This window comes from Eublepharis macularius, chromosome 4 (assembly GCF_028583425.1).
Source record: "Eublepharis macularius isolate TG4126 chromosome 4, MPM_Emac_v1.0, whole genome shotgun sequence".
Lineage (NCBI taxonomy): Eukaryota > Metazoa > Chordata > Lepidosauria > Squamata > Eublepharidae > Eublepharis > Eublepharis macularius.
This window is the reverse complement of record NC_072793.1, coordinates 125329232-125349817: the sequence shown is the minus strand read 5'-3', so window position 1 is coordinate 125349817 and position 20586 is coordinate 125329232. Positions and strand designations below refer to the sequence as shown.

General features: G+C 41.2%; 2 protein-coding genes across 2 annotated transcripts in view; one reads left to right on the top strand and one right to left on the bottom strand.

The window, feature by feature from the left end:
* XPC (XPC complex subunit, DNA damage recognition and repair factor) overlaps positions 1-2662 on the top strand; it is a 33991-nt gene extending 31329 nt beyond the window's left edge. Inside the window, exon 16 of the mRNA XM_054976928.1 lies at positions 353-2662. Within this exon, the coding sequence (XP_054832903.1) occupies positions 353-562 (210 nt within the window). The 3' untranslated portion in view covers positions 563-2662. The remainder of the gene's footprint in view (positions 1-352) is intronic.
* Positions 2663-3443: 781 nt separating this feature from the next.
* Positions 3444-20297, bottom strand: TMEM43 (transmembrane protein 43). The gene is made up of 12 exons (XM_054978149.1): positions 20168-20297; positions 16612-16761; positions 15035-15169; positions 13827-13921; positions 12613-12662; positions 11766-11835; positions 10990-11060; positions 10633-10754; positions 9663-9737; positions 9461-9562; positions 6530-6647; positions 3444-5592 (listed from the first exon to the last, which is right to left on the bottom strand). Exons 1-12 carry the CDS (start codon positions 20177-20179, stop codon positions 5390-5392), a joined length of 1203 nt encoding a protein of 400 aa, XP_054834124.1. The 5' UTR covers positions 20180-20297; the 3' UTR covers positions 3444-5389.
* Between the last annotated feature and the right edge of the window lie 289 nt (positions 20298-20586).

Here is a 20586-nt window from a genome sequence, read left to right as displayed (position 1 = left end):
AGGCCGGAGATGACTCAGGATTGTGTCAACACTGTAGAGTCTGCATTTGACCTTTGAGTAAAGAATGGACATGACATTCTTATGGACCAGAAAGTGGAGATGGCATGCTCCACCATCCTCCAGAGTGTTGTCTTCAATTTATGATACTGGCAAAAAGGCTTAAACTACTGTCGTGTAGTTCATTTTATTCTACTACTTTTTGTGAATGCATTAGAACAGGTTGTTTGAATATTGGAGTTCTTTGCATATGATTTTGATCAGTGAGCTGCACATGTTTTCATGTTGATTTCTAATGTTCTGTTCCAAAAAGGAATTTTCTGACGGTGTGAATTAAAACTTGCATCTCTTCCAGAATGAGGCAGATGTCATGATGGGAAAGGGGACTGGGTTCTCCTCTGATGAAGAAGGACCAAGCTCAGAGACCCCAGTTGGGGACATGGCTGTTTCTTGGCCCCAAAATCGACAAGGGGAGAGAGAGAGTGGGGGAGAAAAAAGAACCAGAAAGAGTAAGAAGGAGAAGAAAGGAGAAGCAAAGCATTTGTTCCCATTTGAGAAGCTGTGACCAGGAGGAGATATTGGGCTTTTGTTGAAACCCATTGTGCCAAGTAGACATTTGTGGCTTCTTTCAAACTTGCCTGTCATTTCAGGCTTAACGAATTCCATTGTTGTATTTGCTGAAAAGTGGAGACTTGGACTTGAGTCAATATATAAATAGAGCAATATTTAAGTAGATTGTATGTAAAAATACTTCAGGTGATAATCAGGGATTTAATAACAACTACAAGACTAGGCCATAGAGCAGACTTTTCTCCACAGTGTAGCTCCAAGTGTGAATTGTCTTGAAATGTTTTCAAGTAGACGTATTTAATTCTCACCTTTTAAGAACTTAGGTTTCCCACTTTTATATACGGGTTATGAGGCACAGATACACTAGGTGAGACCAGTCTTTTTGAGAAAAATCTCTGCGAAGTCCTTCTTCCATTGAATGTTCTTGTAACTTCTCATGTATGTTTCCCTTTCACTGTCTGTTGCTGCTCTCATCTTTTGCTTCTGTTGTGTTCCAAAGCAGCTATAGAAGTGCCCCAGAGGTATCACAATTAGCTTGAAGGTAGGGCATGTAGAATTCTGTGCTTGTAAATAGGTAAGAATTCTGACAGGTTTCAGGATATAGTGTTCTCACACATTTAGGGCAGAATCCATTATTAGGAAGTTTTACTACACCAGCTCCATTGAAATAAAATGGCAGCTGTGTAACACTGTAGGTTTGCTCTTGTACGGTTTATTTTTAGGTTGGTGGGGTTTGTACAGGAGCTGTTCTCAATGAATTATGTCCCTAAAAGTCTTAGTAACAACCGGGTGGATTTTTTTCTAATGTTAAAAAGTACTGTGGGGGACCTCCTTTTTGAGAATGTTCTGTTTTTATCTGTTGTCAGTACTTTTCCTCTGTATGCTCAGATCTTAACAGGTCATGTTGATAACTTTATTTAACTTATTACAATTCAAATTTTAAACATTCTGAGTTAATGCAACCTGAATAGGATTTAATTACATATTGACACTTGCAATTTGCCTTTTCACACATAATTAACATTGTACAATTTCTGGTATGCCTGTTAAGACTGTCTTGATTTATGTGCACTTTTACTGCAGAAAAAATGTTCTTACTATACCAGAAGGCTTTACAGAAGATTTAAATATACAGTGTAGATCCTGTCATATTTTTAAAATATCTGACCATTTGGACTTTACTGCGGTTAGCTTCAGCGCTTTAAATATATTCAAAAATATTTTTATATTCAGTCCTTGGCAAAAAAAATATTAAACACTTTAATAAGAGCTATTTTGTGTCGTTTCTTTCCTTTTATTGTATTTGTTGGATGAAGTGCATAATTAACACTTTGGTGGTGGGACACCGTATTACACTTTTAACAATTTAGACTACATTGTTTCAACATGATTGGCACAAATATGGCATTATCCATGTAATCAAATATGCTTGTGTTCCTGACAAACTGAACTGTGTCTAAAGGTTACAGCCGTAAGTTTGAAATGCCCAGTGAGGCCTTTGGTATCTTACCCCCACCCCCATAGAGCAGACTGCATTGCAGGAGAGGCCCCAAGAGATTCCTCATCTAGGTTGGACTCACAAAAATGAGTAAGTCTCTATTACAGTGTGGAGAAGTCTGCAAATCCTTCCTGTGCTGGCACTATCTCAGGTTCAGGAAGTGGAATGGAACTGGTACGGAAAGGAGCTGTACAGAAAACTCCTCCTCCAGTGCCAGTGGTTTCTGTGGTTGCCCAGTCCAGCAGGAGTTGCTCAAATACTATCTGATTATGCACTGAGTTGACTCTGAGCCCTTTCGCACTTAAGTTTAAAAGCAATGGATCTGAGCAGCCAGCCCTATAGCCTTCACACTGGCTTGGAACCGCCCCTTTTTACATTCTCTGCTCCTGATTCAGTCTCACGTTCTCTGCTGCATTTTATATTCACTTGTTCTACTGCGAGCTTTGTGGGCTACTGAATACAAGTCACTTTTTAAGTATGAGCATGTGTGGTAAGACTAAGAATCTCCACTCTCTCTGTGCTGCTATTTCAAACCCTGACTGTTGAAAGTGTGAGCCTTTTTACTTGGAAGACAGCACAAGAGCAGCTGCACTGAGATTAACACCAATCCTTTCACCCCCGCCCCCCCCACTGCCTACTATTCACGGAATTATCTCCCTCCCCGGCCGCCTTTTTTACTGTTCTCTGCAACCAGAGAAGAGCATGCGTGCATGTCCCTCCCTCTCTCTCTCAGAGGGGGAACCACTCCATGTTACCAGGTCACAACAGAATGCTTTAAAGAAAATAATCCTCTTAGGTTTGTGTTGGGGAAAGATTCCATCTCCACGACTGTTAAATGCCCACAATTCTGTTTTAAAGTGCTTGACATCTCAACGATACTACCCTTCAGAAGCAGTAAAAAAGAAATCAGATGGGGAGATGAGAAGGGAAGAGGCAGAGCCAGCACCACTTCTGCTTGTCTGGGAAGGAAGCAGAGGAGGTGAGTGATGGGCACAGCTGAGCTGCTACTTGGTTCAACGGTTGCTGCCCAATGGCGAAAGAAGGGTTAGGGGAGCTGACAAGGGTGGGTATGGTTAAATCTGCTCTGGCCAATCAACTTACAATAGGAAAGGATGGGGGGGGGGGAAACAAACATTTTACACTTACTTTCACCGACTCAAGGGCGAGTCAGCATCTGAGGCAAAAAAAAAGTCGAGATATGTCTGTAGTCAGATACCCCAGAGTAGTGTCACATGACTAGCCTGGAAGTGTAAAAGACAGAAAAACATGGGATGTGAAACGGTATTGAACGTGCTGTATAAAGCGAGTGCGAAAGACCTCTGTTAGCTGAATTGGTATCCTTAACATTGAACTCCACCTCAGAAAATAAACATCCAGCATCATTCATGAAGTTTTATTCAAAAAATTCAGAAGTCTGGCACTTCTCCTAAGAGAAAACAAGAATTTCAAAAGTTATTATGAAAAATATACAACAGTGATAAAGGCTCATTTTTCCCTTTAAGCATGACAAGTCACATTAGCATAGCACCCTATTTTAGTTCGTAGAACCCTAAATCATAGCTGAGGCTGGCCCAGTTGTAGGGATTTGGCTGTTCACACAGGATTGACTCAGCTGTTAAAATACTAACCCATCATATCACCGTAAGGACACAGGAAGAACATAATTTTAAGACTAACCTATCTTTCCAAATACAGTAGATCACAACAAAAGCGTGAAAAACGCAGAAACGGAGAATAGACAGTCGGGCTAAGAGCCAAGCTACAAGAGATGAATTACACGAGGAGGAGCACATGAAGGGAGTCGCAAAGTTAGCCCGGAAGCTGAGTTTTAAAAGAGATTGGAAGGCTTTGTTAATTTCTCCTCTCTACAGAGCCAGGGAGATGCTCAGAAAGTTTGTTACTTTCCTGTTTGTCACCCTAAGGCTCTGTCAGTTTCACCTCCCCTTCTAAGAGGCGAAGAGGAAGTAAACCCTCTGAGTCCATTTCCCTGGCTCTGCAGAGAGGGGAAATTAATAAAGCCTTCCGATCTCTTTTAAAACGCAGCTTCCCGGCGAACACTGCAACTCCCTTCACGCGCTCCTCCTCCTGTAATTCGTTTCTTGTAGCTTGGCTCTAAGAGTGGGAAGAGTCAAGTTCAAATCCCTACTCTGCCATGAAGCTCATAAAGTTGCACACAGATCCATACAGCTTAATCTCATAGGGTTCTTGTAAAGATGGAAGAAAGAAAAACCATCTATATTGCCCTAACAGTGTAATCCTAAAAAGAGTTAGTCCAATCTAAGACCATTGATTTCAATGGGCTTAGACTAGAGTAACTCTTCTTAGGATTGCACTGTAAGAATAGGACAGGCAAGATAGGGATAGATCTGCAATGATGTCTCTACATAAAAACATTCCCTTTTAATTCACTGCAGTTAATAATTATGATTTACAAGCTCCGATAGTACATTTCAGCTTATTCCAGACCTTACAGAATACAGAGCTGAGTATCTCCTATGGGTGTTTATGCGCATCCATTGTAAAGTGACAGTCCGAGAAGTCTTAATTTCCTTAACTGAGCCATTAAAATGCAGTTACTGGTAAGTGAAACAATTCCTTCACATTTACATTTCACATACAGAAACAAACCCAATGGAGTTAATTTAACATCTACCATCCTTTTTTAATTCTTAAAAAAAGGCTCCCCAAAATGCAAGCTAAATGGACAAAACTCTATTTGCTTAGAATTTCAGCTCAGTGGTAATAGCAAACATACACACGCCAGTGTCAGTAAGCACCCTGACAAGGATACAGGGGTGACCTTTACAATGCTGAAAGTTTCAGATTTAGGGTAACTTAAATGCACAAGCAAACTAGAAATAAATGAACTATAAAGACAGCAAGAAACAAAAATGGTAACAAAAAATAAAATGGCAAGGTAGAAGAAAAAGATTATAAAAGATTTACATACTATTATAAAACCTCTCCTGATCGCCACCAAGGTTACACTCCACCTATCCTTCCCTTATAAGGACTGGCAGATACTATGAAAGTTACAGCCACATAAATGTAGCAATTATATGCTCAAAAATAGCTGCATCTCAAGTTTTATCAATTTAGTAGAAAAACAACCACTTTTCACTTGATTACATAATAAAAACTGTACAAATAATTGTGCGGCTAAGTTGACTATAAAATCTTTGGTATTAATTGTATGTACTGCTTTGTCAAGTTTTGTTTTAAGCACATAAATAAAGCGATCCTCCTAGCTTCAAGCAGGATAGATGTTTTGGATGTGTCAAGGCTCCAAAGAGATTCAGGTGCAGAGGCACATTCCTCACCCTGTCACTGCTGCTTCTTTGGTGGAACTCGGGACCTCGCAATCACAATGGGAACTACAGCCAGCAGCCCAATCAGCATTGCCCAGAGTGGCCGGTAGAAGAACCACCCCACTGAAATAGTTAGCAGGGATAAAGAAGTGGCCAGACAAAAGGCAAATGCTTTCAGGCCAACATTAACCAGGTCCCGGACTACTGGAAACCAGTCCACTGTAGAAGAGAAAAGAATTAAACAAGATATGAATCATCAGCAAGTTTGTGAACAAATCAAAAATACAGTGAAAGCTGTGTAAACCCAGCATGGTTGGGGAACTGAGGATGCTGATTAATCCAACATGCCAACACTGGTTAAACCTCATCAAAAGTTTTTCCACATAATTGCCTTATGAGACTTCCCAAAGTCCAATAGGCAAGGTAATTTTCTAACCTCTGGAAGACCCCAAGGTGCCAATATGGCCCTTATGGGCAGAACCAGGGAGATCTGTTCATGACGGTAACAGTGCACAAAAATGTTACTTTGCCTTGGACAAAATGCAGTTGGGGTAACTGAGGCTGAAAAGAACCATAAATGAGCATTTTCAAAACTCTAGGAGACAGAATGGCCAGGAAAGGCTGTTGGGAGGAAAGGAGTTAACTCCAAGAAGCCTATCCAATATCCACTGATTTCACTGTACTCCTCCATATTCCTAACATTACATTAACCAATTATCAGACCTTTCCCTCCCATTAGACACTGATCTGAGCACTGAACAGCCAGTGTGGTATAGTGGTCACAGTGCTGGACTAGGGTTCCAATCTCTGTACTTAGCCACAAAACTCACGGGATTACCTTGGGCAAGTTACCATGTGTCAGCCCATTCTATCTCACATGCTTAGCAGAGAACAAAGCAGAAATATCTCATAGACATCATAAACTACCTGACCTGGATGGTCTAGGTAGCCCAATCTCATCTGATCTCAGAAGCTAAGCAGGGTTGACCCTAGAAAACTCTAGAAGCCTTAAGTCAACTGCAACGTGATGGCATTTTACATACACAAGAGAATACAAATGCAAGTAAACTAAGGAAGCCTAACAATGAAGTAGCTTGATCCAAGATCTTGATACTATATTTATAAAATCAAGCTAGGTTGCTATCAGCACACTTACCTAGGGTATAAAAAATTCTCATCATAAGATTGATGCCTACAAACATAGCCAGCCAGCCAGCTCCACGTAGACCCCAAGTCTTCATGCTGTTACTCTCATGCTCCTTCTGGAACACCTCCTAAAATGTGAGTACGTCTGATCAAACTTCATTCAACTCATCTGTATCTCTATCCATATATGCGCAGTACTGGCCTTGGGGGGCGGGGGGGGGGGGAGACAGCCAGCAACAAAATAGCTGCCCTGGGGCCAATCATAACATTTTGGAGATTCCAAGCCAAGCATCCACCTAGAAAGGAGGCAGTTGTAAATAGTTATTCCCTGCAAGAACAAAGGGGGTGCTCTGGGACCTCCTGCTCCAGCAAGGTGGAAAAGAGCCAGGATTGGCTCTTTGCTTTAGAGAAGGAGGAAGCAGGCACAAGGAAACATGTCAGCAGGCTGTTCGTTGAGGATCACTGCACTAGCTTATCTAATCACATCAGCAGGAAGAATCAACACAGTGAGACTGTGAGCCAGCCCAGAGGACTGAACTGTCCCCATGCAGAATCTCTAGGATAATCCCACGTTAACAGCCGTGTGGCTGTTAACAGCCATGAACAGTTTTTGTGCTGAACATCTTTACGAAGAGTTCTAGGGAACTCCAAAACTTGCTATTTTGTGATATTTTGGCTGGCTTCAAAAAGGTCTACTGCTTACTCAAACATATTGTATATTTAATACTACATTTATTTTTAATACACCTCAGAGTGGGGAAAAACCTATTATCAATTAGAGCCGCAAACAATTACATTGTGGCTGTTAAAATGGCTGGTTTCTCAAAATTTCATGAGCAAAGTGATGTTTTGTAGCTTGCAAAATGTTAAAAATAAAATAGCTGCCTTAGAGCTCCTGCCTTTGTCGCGTACTAGGAAACAACATTCCATTAAACTGATCTACATTGCTAAATTACATCAATGCTCCTTTGAAGCAAGGAATGAGATAATCCCTCTGTGGAGTAAACCTGCCAGGGACTGGCTGAATGGTGCTGTCCAAGCATGTAAGGACACTCCCAACCAACTGTAGCTCACAGCCCATACACACAATGCTTCATTAAACAGAGTGGAATTTATTCAGGGCGGGGCAGCTATTTCTTGCTTGTTTCATGGATACATTGGAAAGTATGACATTTAATAACGTGGGAAACAATCTGTATGAGTAGAGGAAAGAGACGGATAAGAGATATTGGTGGTGCAGAAAACAGACAGAACACTTATTATACATAACCAAGATGTAAATTAAGAAAGCCAGTTAGTTTATATAATATATAGTTTATACAGCTCTCTATTCAGGTTATACTGAACTATTTCTTTAGCCTAAAAATAAATTGGCAAGCATTTCTTTAAAGAGAAAAAAGCAGAATCAGTTTCTGATAATGAGCCACAGCAGAACTCCTAGAGATTGATAAACCTACAAATGCTTCTGTAATTTGAATTTCCTTCATACTCCACTCTTCAAACTGCACGAAATGCTGGGGAACTGATTTATGAAAATGCTCTGTAAGTAATTCCTGTGATGCGGAAAGCACTTCAACTTATACCTCCAATTCAAGAAAATGATAGTAATACCAAAAGTCAAGGAGGATATTAACACTTTTCAATATTAGCATGGCAACAATTTGCAAGAACAGTCCTATACATATCCTACCTGTGCTCCAGCCAAATTCCTCTACTCTGTATTTGCTGGCATGGGATGAATCAACCTATTAATTGGTTGTTAGCTTTTCATCCAGGAGCACTACTTGTCCCTCTAAAAAGATACAATGTAGTGAGGCGGGTTACAACCTATTACAACAGCCGGGGGGTGGTGGTACTTCTCACTCCCCCTATTGATAGTCCCTTTGTTTCCCTGCTACTAGCAAGTGTTTTCAGGTTTCAACTCCCACCAGTCATTTGGACACTGGTGAACCTCTGAACATGTGCAAAGTACTAGCAATGGCTGAGTGATAGGTAAGTGAGGACACCTTGACACAGCTTGTTATTAACTAAAGAAAGATCTTTATTGTACTACCATAGAATATAAAATAAACAGTACACAATATGAAGATATATCACACTAGACTAGCAGCTAAATAAGAAAATAAGCTGCTAATGTCTAGCTACACTACTTGAGAGTAACAAAAGATACCTCAGCATCCCTTCAGGATAGGTGCACATCTTGGTGGATACTCCAGGAGTAATGACAAGCTTCCTCCACCTTGGTCTCCTTCTCCATTGCAGATGAGCCACACACACAAGACTGCAGAGCCTTTTAAAACACTCTCCGCAGAGAGGGGGGAATCCCTCCTCCCTCCTTGCGAGTTAGGACCAGCCATCCCAGACTCCATGACCAGGCTGGCCCCTAGGCACACGGGCCATGGAGTTGGTTTTTTGATGGACCAAAGGGCTTAGAAAAACATGCATTTCTCCTATGCACTGTCAACTTTACCATACCCTTCTTCCTGAGAAGAGACTGGATTTCCCAGCGATTGGCTCAGAAAGGTGAAGAAAAGGCTAGCTTGATCTCCCCTGAGCATGACACTGCCAGTGTACTTACTGGCTCACTACTGCAATATTCTAAGAGAAGCAAAGTGGATGCAAGTGGGTGAAAGAGAACGAGAGAGAAGCCAAAGAAAGAAAAAAGAGCAGGAAGGGGGAAAGGAAGGAAGGGGGAGAAAACATCTGCAGACGGGAGTTCTAGCTACACATGGGGCACAGGAATCAATTATGGAGTGCTTCTGCTATACAAACTAGGTATAAAAGGTGACCTACTCTTATAATGTTGTATGATTTCCAGTAATAGGAGATAACGGAAGATGAGAAAAGATTAAACTTATTTGTCCACTGTGATGTCTACCTCCCTATCCAGATCCAACTATGTTTCTCACTGGTCTCCTCTATATTGATCAGTAACTCTTACCTCAGCAGAGAGCTCATCAAGATAAAGAATCTCCAAAGTATCACTAGATTTGGTTTTGTATGAAACCAAGTGGTCCCCTCTTTGCCGAGCAATTATTGTCACCTAAAAATGGGCCAAATTGATAAGATTAACAGACCTGAAAGTCCCACACATTATAAATTGTGGAGTGTTAGTGCTTTAGAAAGAGAAGAGGAAGATTTACCGTATCTGCTGGCCCCAAGTGGGATGAGTCTCCACTCAAACCTGAATAAAAGAAGGAAACACGAAGGTCTCCGACCTGAAAAAAGGGAGGGAAAGAAGTAAAATGAATAGCAAGAGAAAATTCCCAGTGCAAGATTCTGGGCACAAGTTTCCTGTATTTTCTAAGCAGATGCTATTCCTATGCTTTAAGTGAGATTTCCAGAAGGCACTCTAAACTTTGCAACAATGCAGAACTTTGGAATCAACACATTTCAGTCTTTCCAAGAGGCAGATTTTTACATCTGTCCTGGAAATTCTGCTGACGAGGAGGTCAGAACAAATTCATTGAGAATCATTGTTTACATCTATACCGGACCATTTTACAGATGGAAGACACATCTGAAGAGTCAAGCCATCTAAGGAATACAAGGCTGAGCACACAACCCAGGTATTTCCAAGTTTATCCACACAGACACAATGACTGCCTTTGAGGAAGGTCTGAGCATAGTTACACAGTCCACCTTCAGCCAAGGAGGACCATGAAACACAGCCAATCTGTTCCTAGCTCATTGCTGTGCAGAATGCCAACCCAGACAGATTGCTTAGATGAAAAAGAAACAGATGACCCCCCGTTTCTTTTAGTGCAATGGTATATTAAGACTACTAGTATAACAGAGAATGGGAAACACATGTTCCTGTTCAGCACAAGGGCCTGCTTCAGTGTGATGCTGTGTTTTCATTGAATGGGACATAAAGGATATACAGCACATTAGTGCTGCCGCCTGCTCACCGGTCCTGCTCCTTTACTTTTAATAACGGCAGGACACAGAATTAAGCAGGTGAGGCTTTTAATGAGAGTCCTTATTGAATTACTCTTAGATGACTATTAGTGTTGCAGGAGCAAGACCGGTGAAAAGGGATGTAACCTTGTTAACGTAACTAGCTAAAGAAGACAGTGGGGCTTATTACTGCTTTTGCCATTGGCTTCTTACTTCTGGACGTCGAGGATTCTCACTGTGAAAGAAGTAATCCCCAGAGCGGATTACATCAGCATGCGGATCTTCCAGGTTTGACAAGCTCATCTGTTTGAAGTTATCAATCTTCTCAATGAGGCCTAGAAAGGAATAAAGTGCTAACTCCCTTTTATGTACAGCACAAGACATTTAACTACAAGAGTCCATCCAGACAATTTTGGTTTTATATAGTATCTGCTTTGCAAAAGTTAAGTGAAACCAGAAAATAAAGACTACCTGACTTTAAAGTGAAACATTTCATTTCAGTTTTTCCAAGATTCCCCAGCACTGAGATGATCTTTGACCATTCCCCCCCGACCCAAAGAAACACCTTACCTTTAGAAAGAAAAAATTTGCCCACTTGGACCTCAGGAGCAACTGCAGTGAAAGATTCAACAGCCATGGCACTGCAGGGACAAAAAGAATGGCAAGATGAATTCCAACATCCAATCAGGAGAAAAGAAATTGTTATCAGTCCCTGGCTCCAAGGAGGCCCGCCTGGCCTTGACTAGAGCAAGAGCTTTCTCAGTCCTAGCTCCTACCTGGTGGAACACTCTGTCTACCGAGACCAGGGCCCGGCAGGATCTACTATCTTTCCGCCGGGCCTGTAAGACAGAGTTGTTCCGCCAGGCTTATGGCTGAGGCTGGGCCTCCACTGGCTGGAGAATACAACATCTACTCCCCTCCCTATGAGAGCTGCCCACCACTGTTCTTAAGCTAATGCTATGCTCAACTGCACTGTTGCACTTTTTGTAATCAACGGTATTGCCGCCATCAAGAAAAGAGTGCTGCTATTTTTAAAATCTTTGTATAATGTTTTTAAATGTTTTATATGCAATGTTTTAAATGTTTTAATGTTGTTATCCGCCCTGAGCCTGCTTGCGGGGAGGGCGGAATATAAATACGATAAAATAAAATAATAAAATAACATGGTGGACACAAAAGCTTCTACCTACTTAAACATTTTTGGCCTATTGAAAGAACCCAGATGCTTCCATAGTCCCTAGTAAAGTACCCAGCAATCAAAAAGGAATATTTCTATCAAATGACCCAAAAATACAGAATCAGAAGAATTGAGCTGGAAGAAGTTCCACCCAACACACAAGATTTACCTGGGGTTTTTATGGCCAATTTCTCGATCAAAGTTTCTGCTGTTTACAACTTCTGATTTCCATTCAGTATCTAGAAGGAAATAACAAATATATATATAAAAAAGAAAACCTAAAATGCTGGGTTTAAAATGTTCTTTTCAGTTTCTACTAGTTATGTAGCATGCACAGGACAACTACCAAGGGACACTTGCACGCTGAAAAAACTGCCATGAATATCTTTAGAATAGGACCCAAAAGAGAGGTTCACAGGGGTGAGGTGTTGGAGCAAAACAAGTCATCATCAGCTGAGGATGAGATGTGGGAATAAGCCAATAAAAATCTAACAGATAAGGGGCCAAACAATACAACCAAATCTTCCCCATATTGTAAAGGGTAATAGGATTGTTGAACCTCCACAAGTTCCCTTATTTAATTTTCTGCGGTAGCAGAGTCTTCTTCATCATATGCTTTGAACAATGACGTCCAAGCAGACTCAGTGTTAACTGGCACATGACTCATGCAGACATAGTATGCTTGATATAGGGTGCAGCCAGATTCTGTGCCCTTCAGAATACTGATTATTCCTGAGAGCCACACCCATTCCACCCTTGAAGAGGTTGCATAGTACAAACATCAATAAATGCTCCACAGGCATTTTAAATCCAGAATGCAGGAGAGACTGGGTTTCCCAACAGCTGCAGGATGGGCAGAAAGTCAACAGATGCAACTATCATCATCACTTGCCTCAAAAACTGTGCACTGTGAAGCAACAAGTAATGGTGAGAGCGGCTCCTGTTAAATTTCCAAAAGACATGCTGCTGTTTGAAGTCACGCAGCTCTCACTGACAATGCTTAACAGAAGACTTACTATATGAGTATCTTGTTTCTGTCTTAAGTTCACCATTTTCTTCATAATCCCTATAGATAGAAGGAAGAAATGACACAACACACAAGGAAGTATGTACTGTAAGAAGTCCATTACCCTCACAACTTTGTATTTTTTATACATGCTACTCTAATTATCAGCTAAACCCAATATGAAAGTTTAGTTAATCAGATGAACTCATCTACAGTTGAAAAATGGCAAACCGTACAGCATCTGTGAGGTAAGGGAAAGCTCTGCTTTGATGAGAGGAAAATAAAAATTTTACACAACCATGTGTAAAGTTGGCAAGACTGAGGGGAAAGGCAACATCAAATGGAAAGCAGACAAGCACTGAGAACACAACAGGGCAGGAATAGGGGATGTGTGGGAAGGGTGTGTGGAGCAGAAAAAAAAGAGAGAAAGTAGTTGTGGAAAAAGAGGGACTAAGGGTAGCTTTGCATGTTACAGCCCCACAAAAAAGCCATTTGAAGGTAGACTAAAATTTCAACACATCAGGGAAATCCTTAAGAAAATCCCTATGTAGCACACTTACAAGAATATGTCCCAAATATACAAGTCCAATTTGCATGGACACGTACTGGGGATCTAAGGCCTTGATTTAATGTCAAAGTCACAGAGAATATCCCCTTCCACAAGTAGCCAAGTAAGTTTCTCCCCAAACTTGACATTTCCTCTTGAATCTTGACAACTTCCAAATCTGCACTGAGAGCTAGGCTTCTGAGTGGAATATTCAGTCAAATAGCCTCAAGTTTGATGTAACACATACATGTCGGCAAAATGCCAATATATATGGTATTTGGCTGTAACCCATTTTGGCACACTGCTCACCCAAGACACGGTTAAATGAGGAGCTGCAGGCCTAGTCACCAGGGATAAGGATTTTTTCTCTACAAGATCTCAGTTCCTCAGACTTTCCACTCCTGAAGCCAGATATAAACAAGTGACTCATAGCTGTGCATTCATTTGCTCTTTATAACTTTGAAGCACCAGGCACCATTGAAAAAAATAACTTGATGCCAAAAAAGAGACTCCATTAAATCACTGTTATAGCCATGCCCTCAAAGTAGTGTATTGCTGTTTACTGAAAAATACAGGTGCCACTTCTTAATTTCTAGTTGAATTATATAAGTTTCTCATACAGCATTGCTATGATAGGAATTTGTGGCAGACTTAATGTTCATAAGTGTGCATCTTACTTGGATTCTTCATGTTCTACCCACTGATACATTTCCACATGACGTTTAAGCTTGACAGCCCGGACGGAGAGCCCATAGCTGGGATCATACAAAGGCTAGGAAATACAATGGAAATTTACATCAGTAAAAGGCTCTGTACTTCAGAAAGATTTTCCCAAGGAAATGAAGAAAAAATACCCTTTAAATGTACACATCCTTACATACTTGTTAGCAGTTGGCCCCATGATATTATTTTAAATATATCCCACACATTTTGTTAAAAAAAAAACCCCTCACAACAAAACAATAAAACCGTATCATTAAGATCTAACAAGATAAAAGCAGTGATATAAATAAACCAACTACAGCCGGGGTCCTTCGGTCCAGAAATCTATTTGGGTGGCCAGCTGTTGAGGCCCATCACAAGCCGTGAACTGTACCCAGCGTTTTCTGCCGACTAGGATGTTTAGAAAAGCAAGCCTGCTGAAATCCTAACTGGTATCCAAAGCAAACAGCCATGCCCACCCAATCAGAATCAGTTCTATCCTATGTCTTGCAAAGACCATTGGCCAAGCATGATAACAGTACACTAAAAATACAGCGTCTTTGCCTAGTTTCATGCCACATTGGCCTTGTTTGTAAAAGCAAACTCATGGGCCTATAAACTATCCAATAAAAAAAATCCTGATTAATACCAAGGTGACAAATCCTACTACTTAAACATCATGACTCCCTATGTTGCTATACAGTATTGTTGGGTAGCAAAAGGAAAATAATTCCTTTATTGTTGGGTAGCAAAAGGAAAATAATTCCTTTATTAGAATTACATCATCTCACTGTGATGATGTCACAGTGAAAGGCACACTCGAAGTGATGTCACACTTGAAAGGCCTTTAGACAGGGCTTTTATGCAGCTTAATTTTTGTGGCGGCTCCACATTCTCACCTGAAGTAGTAATAAGGAGCACTTCCAAAGATTTATAATTTATTGACAAGTCACAATAGACAGCTCCATAGGACAACTGCCAGTTCCACAAGTTAACCTGGACGTAGACCAGAGATGCAAAGTTGCAAAAATACATAAAAATCTGGGATGAAATTTTTTAAAAAGATGAAACCCTTGGGGAAGGAGAAGTATCTACATCCCCCAAGAACTACAACACCAAAATATTTCTTTTTGTCCATTACCACAATTTTTAATATTTTGTATAATAAAACCATGTCGTTTACCTTTAATGTTCTAAGGGTGCCTGAGAGGTGCACAAGTTTGTGGTCATTTTCTTGTAATATAGTCTGGATGTCATCAAGTGGGACCACCAGAGAAAGCCCCTCATCAAGAGAGGTAGCTGTCCTCAAAGCTCGGCCCTACAGATAATTAAATTAGGGGCAATAGGGAAGAGAGAAGAAAATGAGTACATGCGCAAGAAAAAACCACCACCACAAAACCAATGAATCACTGTGCTGAAGGCGAATTAACTCTCATCCGATCCTACAGGATCTCCCAGTACAAATACAGGCACCAAACACAGTAAGTCTTTAACAGCACTGCAAGCCACCTCTCCTTGGACTCTCAGATGCAAATCATCCAACTCTGCTGGTAAAAGCAGGTGCTCTGTGGATAATGATATTCTGCACAATTTTGTAGATCAGGCAGTTTTGTAACTGAGTATTTTGAGGCACGGAGCAGAGGATACGGGCATTTGTCAAAACTTTACTATGGCTGTTCACTAGACCTCCCTGGCAGAGTTTACAGCCCTAAATCTAATCTCTTAAAACTCCTTCATATGCCAATTCCACGACCAACAACACTGAACAAGTTATGAACATGCTGTGGTATCAGGATCAGTGGACACAGAGGGGGGCTTAGTTTAGAGTCCAGAGTCAACGTGCTGAAGTGGCCACCCTCCAGGGCATTGGCCGATGGTCTCTTGTCACACTTTCACAGCTGAATGGTTAAGGAATTTATACACTGTGTTTGCAGAAGTCAGTTAAATTATCTGCAAGCAACAGTGCATAACCTTGAGGATGGTTCATCTGTTCAGTTCTGCTCAACAGAAAAGCCTTTTTTGTAGAAATAAAATAGAGCAACTGAATAAAGCTTGGGCTCTGTAAGCCTAGGGGCAGGAGAGTTAGTTCTGCTTTCCAGCACAAAGGTCCCCTGTGCTAAAGATTCTGGGTAAGGAGACTTGTCCAAGTGATGTCTCGGGAGACTTGGTGGTCATATAGGCTGGCACAGCTTAGTCTTGCAGGAACTCCTCAGAAGACAGTTGCCAATGACGGAAGCACAATGCTTGGCTGAAAAGGGAATATTCAGTTCTCCTTAATGCTGCACTAAGAAAGGCTGGGGGGAAATCACGGAAAATTCAGAACACACAAGTATTTTGGGGAAAAAAGTATTTTAATTTAATGTTAATCAATGCTCGGTTAACAGGTCTGCTCTAGGGGAGAATTATTTGAACTTTGTTCCTCGCCAAGCATATGCCCGGGAGCCATGTTCATAGTTGTGCTAAAATAATAAGTGAAATAGATCACAAATTCAACAATCACTGACTGCCTGCAAGACTGCCTTTTAGCATGCAATGCAAGTTAATGGAAAGCTAGGGCTGTTCCAGCAATGGATCTACTTGGGAGTAAGTATGCCAGTATGCCATTTGTGGCTTCTTGGTCCTGCCAATTACCAAACTTATGGAACGGGATATGAATGTTGTATGCAGTAATGGAAACACCTCTCCAAAGCCATTTTTGGTACCCCAGTACACATTAAAAAGGACCCAAATATCCTTGTACAGCTGTCCCCGTATGCTTACCTCATTGGTAAAGAGAATGTAGAAAGACAGTGCAAATGTGGCCAACCCAATGAGCATCCCCCCAGATGTTTCACTGAGGCGCTCCAGAAACCCCGGCTTCCGCTCACTTGTGATTTTAACATGTTCCTTCTTGTTACCCATGTCAGAGAACTGTTAAAAAGAAACAAGAAGAAATGAAATATTTATGGACTGTGTTCCTGTCATGAAATCACTTCTACACACAAATCCAAAACTACCCAGCCCCTACGAAAACAGTTCTCTACACAGAAGGTTTATTAGCAAGGACTACAGGATCACCTAGCACATCAGTGGTGCTAAGCAGGTCTTATAAATAGTAGGGTTGGCATTTTCCCAGGAAAAAAACATTAGTTTGGAATAGGATAGAGGCACAAATCTGTTTTATTAGGGCTCAAAAAGATGACAACCATCAGTTGGGCCTTTAAGAAGGCACGAAGGACCTCCGCTACCAAGAGTCTGTACTGGATTCACAATTAATCACTCGCCACAACATAATAAAGCCAGTGAAGTCACAAAATAAAGTCACTATAAAGGATCAAGCTTGCAATTCCCAGATCTTAATGGAATATTCAGTCAACTAGAGTAGTCACAATGGGCTGATTCACAGGCACACAGCCAAGGATCACAATTCTGTAGGGAGGGAGTAGGTTGCACAGTCTTCCTTGTTGTGCAGGTACAGCTCCGCACTTAGGCCTGTTTATATGGAGATCCAATTCATATGACCGTTTCCCTTCAGGAAAAAGGGAGAATGAGAACACCGCAAAAGTCAGCTCTAGGTGCCCTTACATGCCATTCAGGCTTGGAATATCCAACTTGCACCATGTCTGCCATACACAGTGTGCATTCCTCTCCCTACCCCCACTGGACCGCCACAGAAGGACTACCCTGAGTGAGGTGATCCAGTGATTCTGCAGAAAGAAGTCTGAGAGTTAAGAATCTAAAGAATGACATTTAAAAAAAATTAAAATAGGATATAAGGAATACTTGAGCCACAAATCCATACTGGAAGCTTACTGAACAACCATTCAAATGTTGTCAACAGCCTATATCAAACTAATAGGCAATGAACTAAAGAAAGCTTTTCTGGTTATAATCTCTGCTAATTTCCAGAAAAGATAAACTGAATGAAGATTTCATGAAGCAGCCTGAATAACCCAGACTAGTCTGGGTTATGCTTGGAAGCTCACCAGCATCAGCCACAGGCAATACTTAGATGGAAGACAACCAAGGAAGACCAGGGTTACTATGCAGAGGCTGAGGAAGGGAGCTTGACCCTTCAGAGCTTATATCCTGGAAACTCCTTGTTGCTCTTTAAGGTGCTACTGGACTCGAATCTTGCTCATTTACTGCAGTCCAACACAGCTACCCACCTGAAACTGTGCAGAGAAATGTAATAGCAAACCACCTCTGATAAATTTCTTGCCCTGAAAACCCCATGAGGGAATGTCATAAATTGGTTGCAACTTGACAGCAGTTAATTAATTATCCACTTCATGAATAAACCTAGCCAATCCAGGCTTAACTCAGATTCCAAAATTTTCTGTTTGCCTTTCTCCTCTAAATTATGAGTGAAAAATCAAAAGCATCACAAGAGGTTATTTTGGTAATAATCTAGTAATACACTTAACCCAAAATGTAATCAGGACTCATGTTGTAATCCTAAACACAGTTACAGTCTTCTAAATACACTGAAGTAAATGGGCTTGAAGGATGTAATGCTGTTTAGGATTGTACTGTGAATGTATTAAATTAAGTCTGTTGAGAATTTGATTTGGCTTTTTCTGCCAAATTCATGTAGACAGAGGCCTCTCCTCCCCAAATTGTTCTGCTTCCCAGAAAGATGTTCTTCAGGGTGTTAACTCATGTTATTCACTGTACTGTCCTCACTGTACACAGCCTCAAGAAGCATTCAAGAGAAAAGCATAGTAAAGGTGTTTTCACACACAGCCCTGAACTGCCATTAGGATTCTTCTCACACTATTTGTTTTGACAAAGGTGTGAATGTTGTTAACACAGGAGATTCAGAAGTCCAGCCCCATTCAAACTGAATGTATACTATAGCCAAGGTAGGTCACACATTTGCGCTGTGCTCAGTAGAAAGGAAAAAGCAACTGTTATACATCTTATGTGAAAATGTGCTAAACAAACCACAAATGAACAGATGTTCTTTCCAAAGCGAACAATGTGCACTTCATACTTACCATCATAGGTAAGTATGATGTGTGTCTTCCCCACACTAATTCTGTGTGTTCTTTTATTCCAGGGTAATCCAGAAACTATGCTCTCAAACCTTGCTAACGTTGACTGACTGCCCCTCAGGGATGGAATGGGGTGCAGCTTGCTCCGAGAATGTCCTGACAGGCTGCTAGCTTGAATCTTGTTTCATATATTCTTTTTCAAGGCAACAACTTTCTGGTCCAATTCATCAGTCTGTTATATTTTCTAATCCTTCATTCTCTGTGTCTGCAAGCACTTACCTATGATGAACTGAACTAACCGCCCACCTGGCTGGAATGGAGTTTACTTACCATGGTCTTTTCATTCCATGGGAAAGAGCGGACCGAGGTTGCATTTAACATATTCAAGTTGGAGAACCTAGAGTACAACCTTTATATGTGCATTTATACTGGTTTTACTATTTTGAATATTTATTACATATATTTATTGCATGATGTTCATGCAATCTGTACTAATTGATGTGTATGTATGAGAATTGAGATACTGAATTACGAAATGGGTGCCAGTGGCATAAAAGAAGTTTATTTATTACAATCACTTATTAACCTTATTATACACCTTGCACTTTAGATAAAAATTGATAAATATACTGAGGCATTGATTATTTTCCATGGGCACAGTGGTCTTGTCATTTGGTAGTTCTGACCCATTTATGCCCAGCATTTGGTTGTGACACACTGAGGCTGGGCAAAAGCACTCCTAACTCCAATAGCCCCCCTATTTTCCCAATCCTCACACAGCCCTGGGCCACAGTTGCCAACTCTGATTTTGGAAATTCCTGGAGACTTGGAATTGGAGCCTAAACTATCTATTCCTAAACAGACCAATACTACGATACATTTTTAAATGACATTTTTTTTTACCCAGCTGTTTTTCCAAAGATCTCAGGGGAATGGGAATCTCTTCCATTTTTATTCCCACAACACCCTTGTGAGGCAGCCAAACTATGAATTTTGTAACCGACTGAGCATTTGTCTCACCAGTCGTAATCCGCTACTACACTGCCACAAATATAACGGCTCTCATAGAATTAAGTCTATTAATTAAGCTTGCAGCCTCTGCATGCCATGACAGTAACTCCTATTGTGCCTAAAAAGCCCGGGGGAGAAAAAAACCCATAAAAAGCCCTTTTAAGGAAAGAATTCCAGAGCAACAACTACTCCGTCGTTGAAAAAAAAATGCTGCTTGTGGCATCATGAAGTCGAACTTCTCATCCTAGCGTAAACTTTCGTCGGCCACGATAAAAACGTGCAAGTCTTGCAAGACTCCTACCCACAGGCGGAAAAAGAAACACACTTACATTTCGAGACATTGTGAGTGCCTGCCTGCGCCTCCAAGCTCCGCTAAATTCTGAGATTAAAGTTCTTCCAACAGAAAGAAAAGGGCGGCTGTAACAGCCCTTAAGAAACGAATGCTACTACGTTGCCAAACCTCCCCACCCAGCAGGAGTTAATCCGTCACTCCCCAGACGGTCCCGCCCTTCTTTCGTACCGACATGCTGGCAGAGAGCATACTGGGAAATGTAGTCTGCAAATAGGGCGGCTAAAACGGTCTCTCGCAAAGCATTGCTGGGAATATCATTGATTTACGTCGAGCACATTTATCCTGTCACAAAAGCACGTCGGGAAATTGGCTGCTACACGCAAAGCATAGTGGGATGTGTAGTCCTTTCGTGAATAACGGGTTAGGCTGATTAGTTTTCCCGTTGCCTTTTCTAAG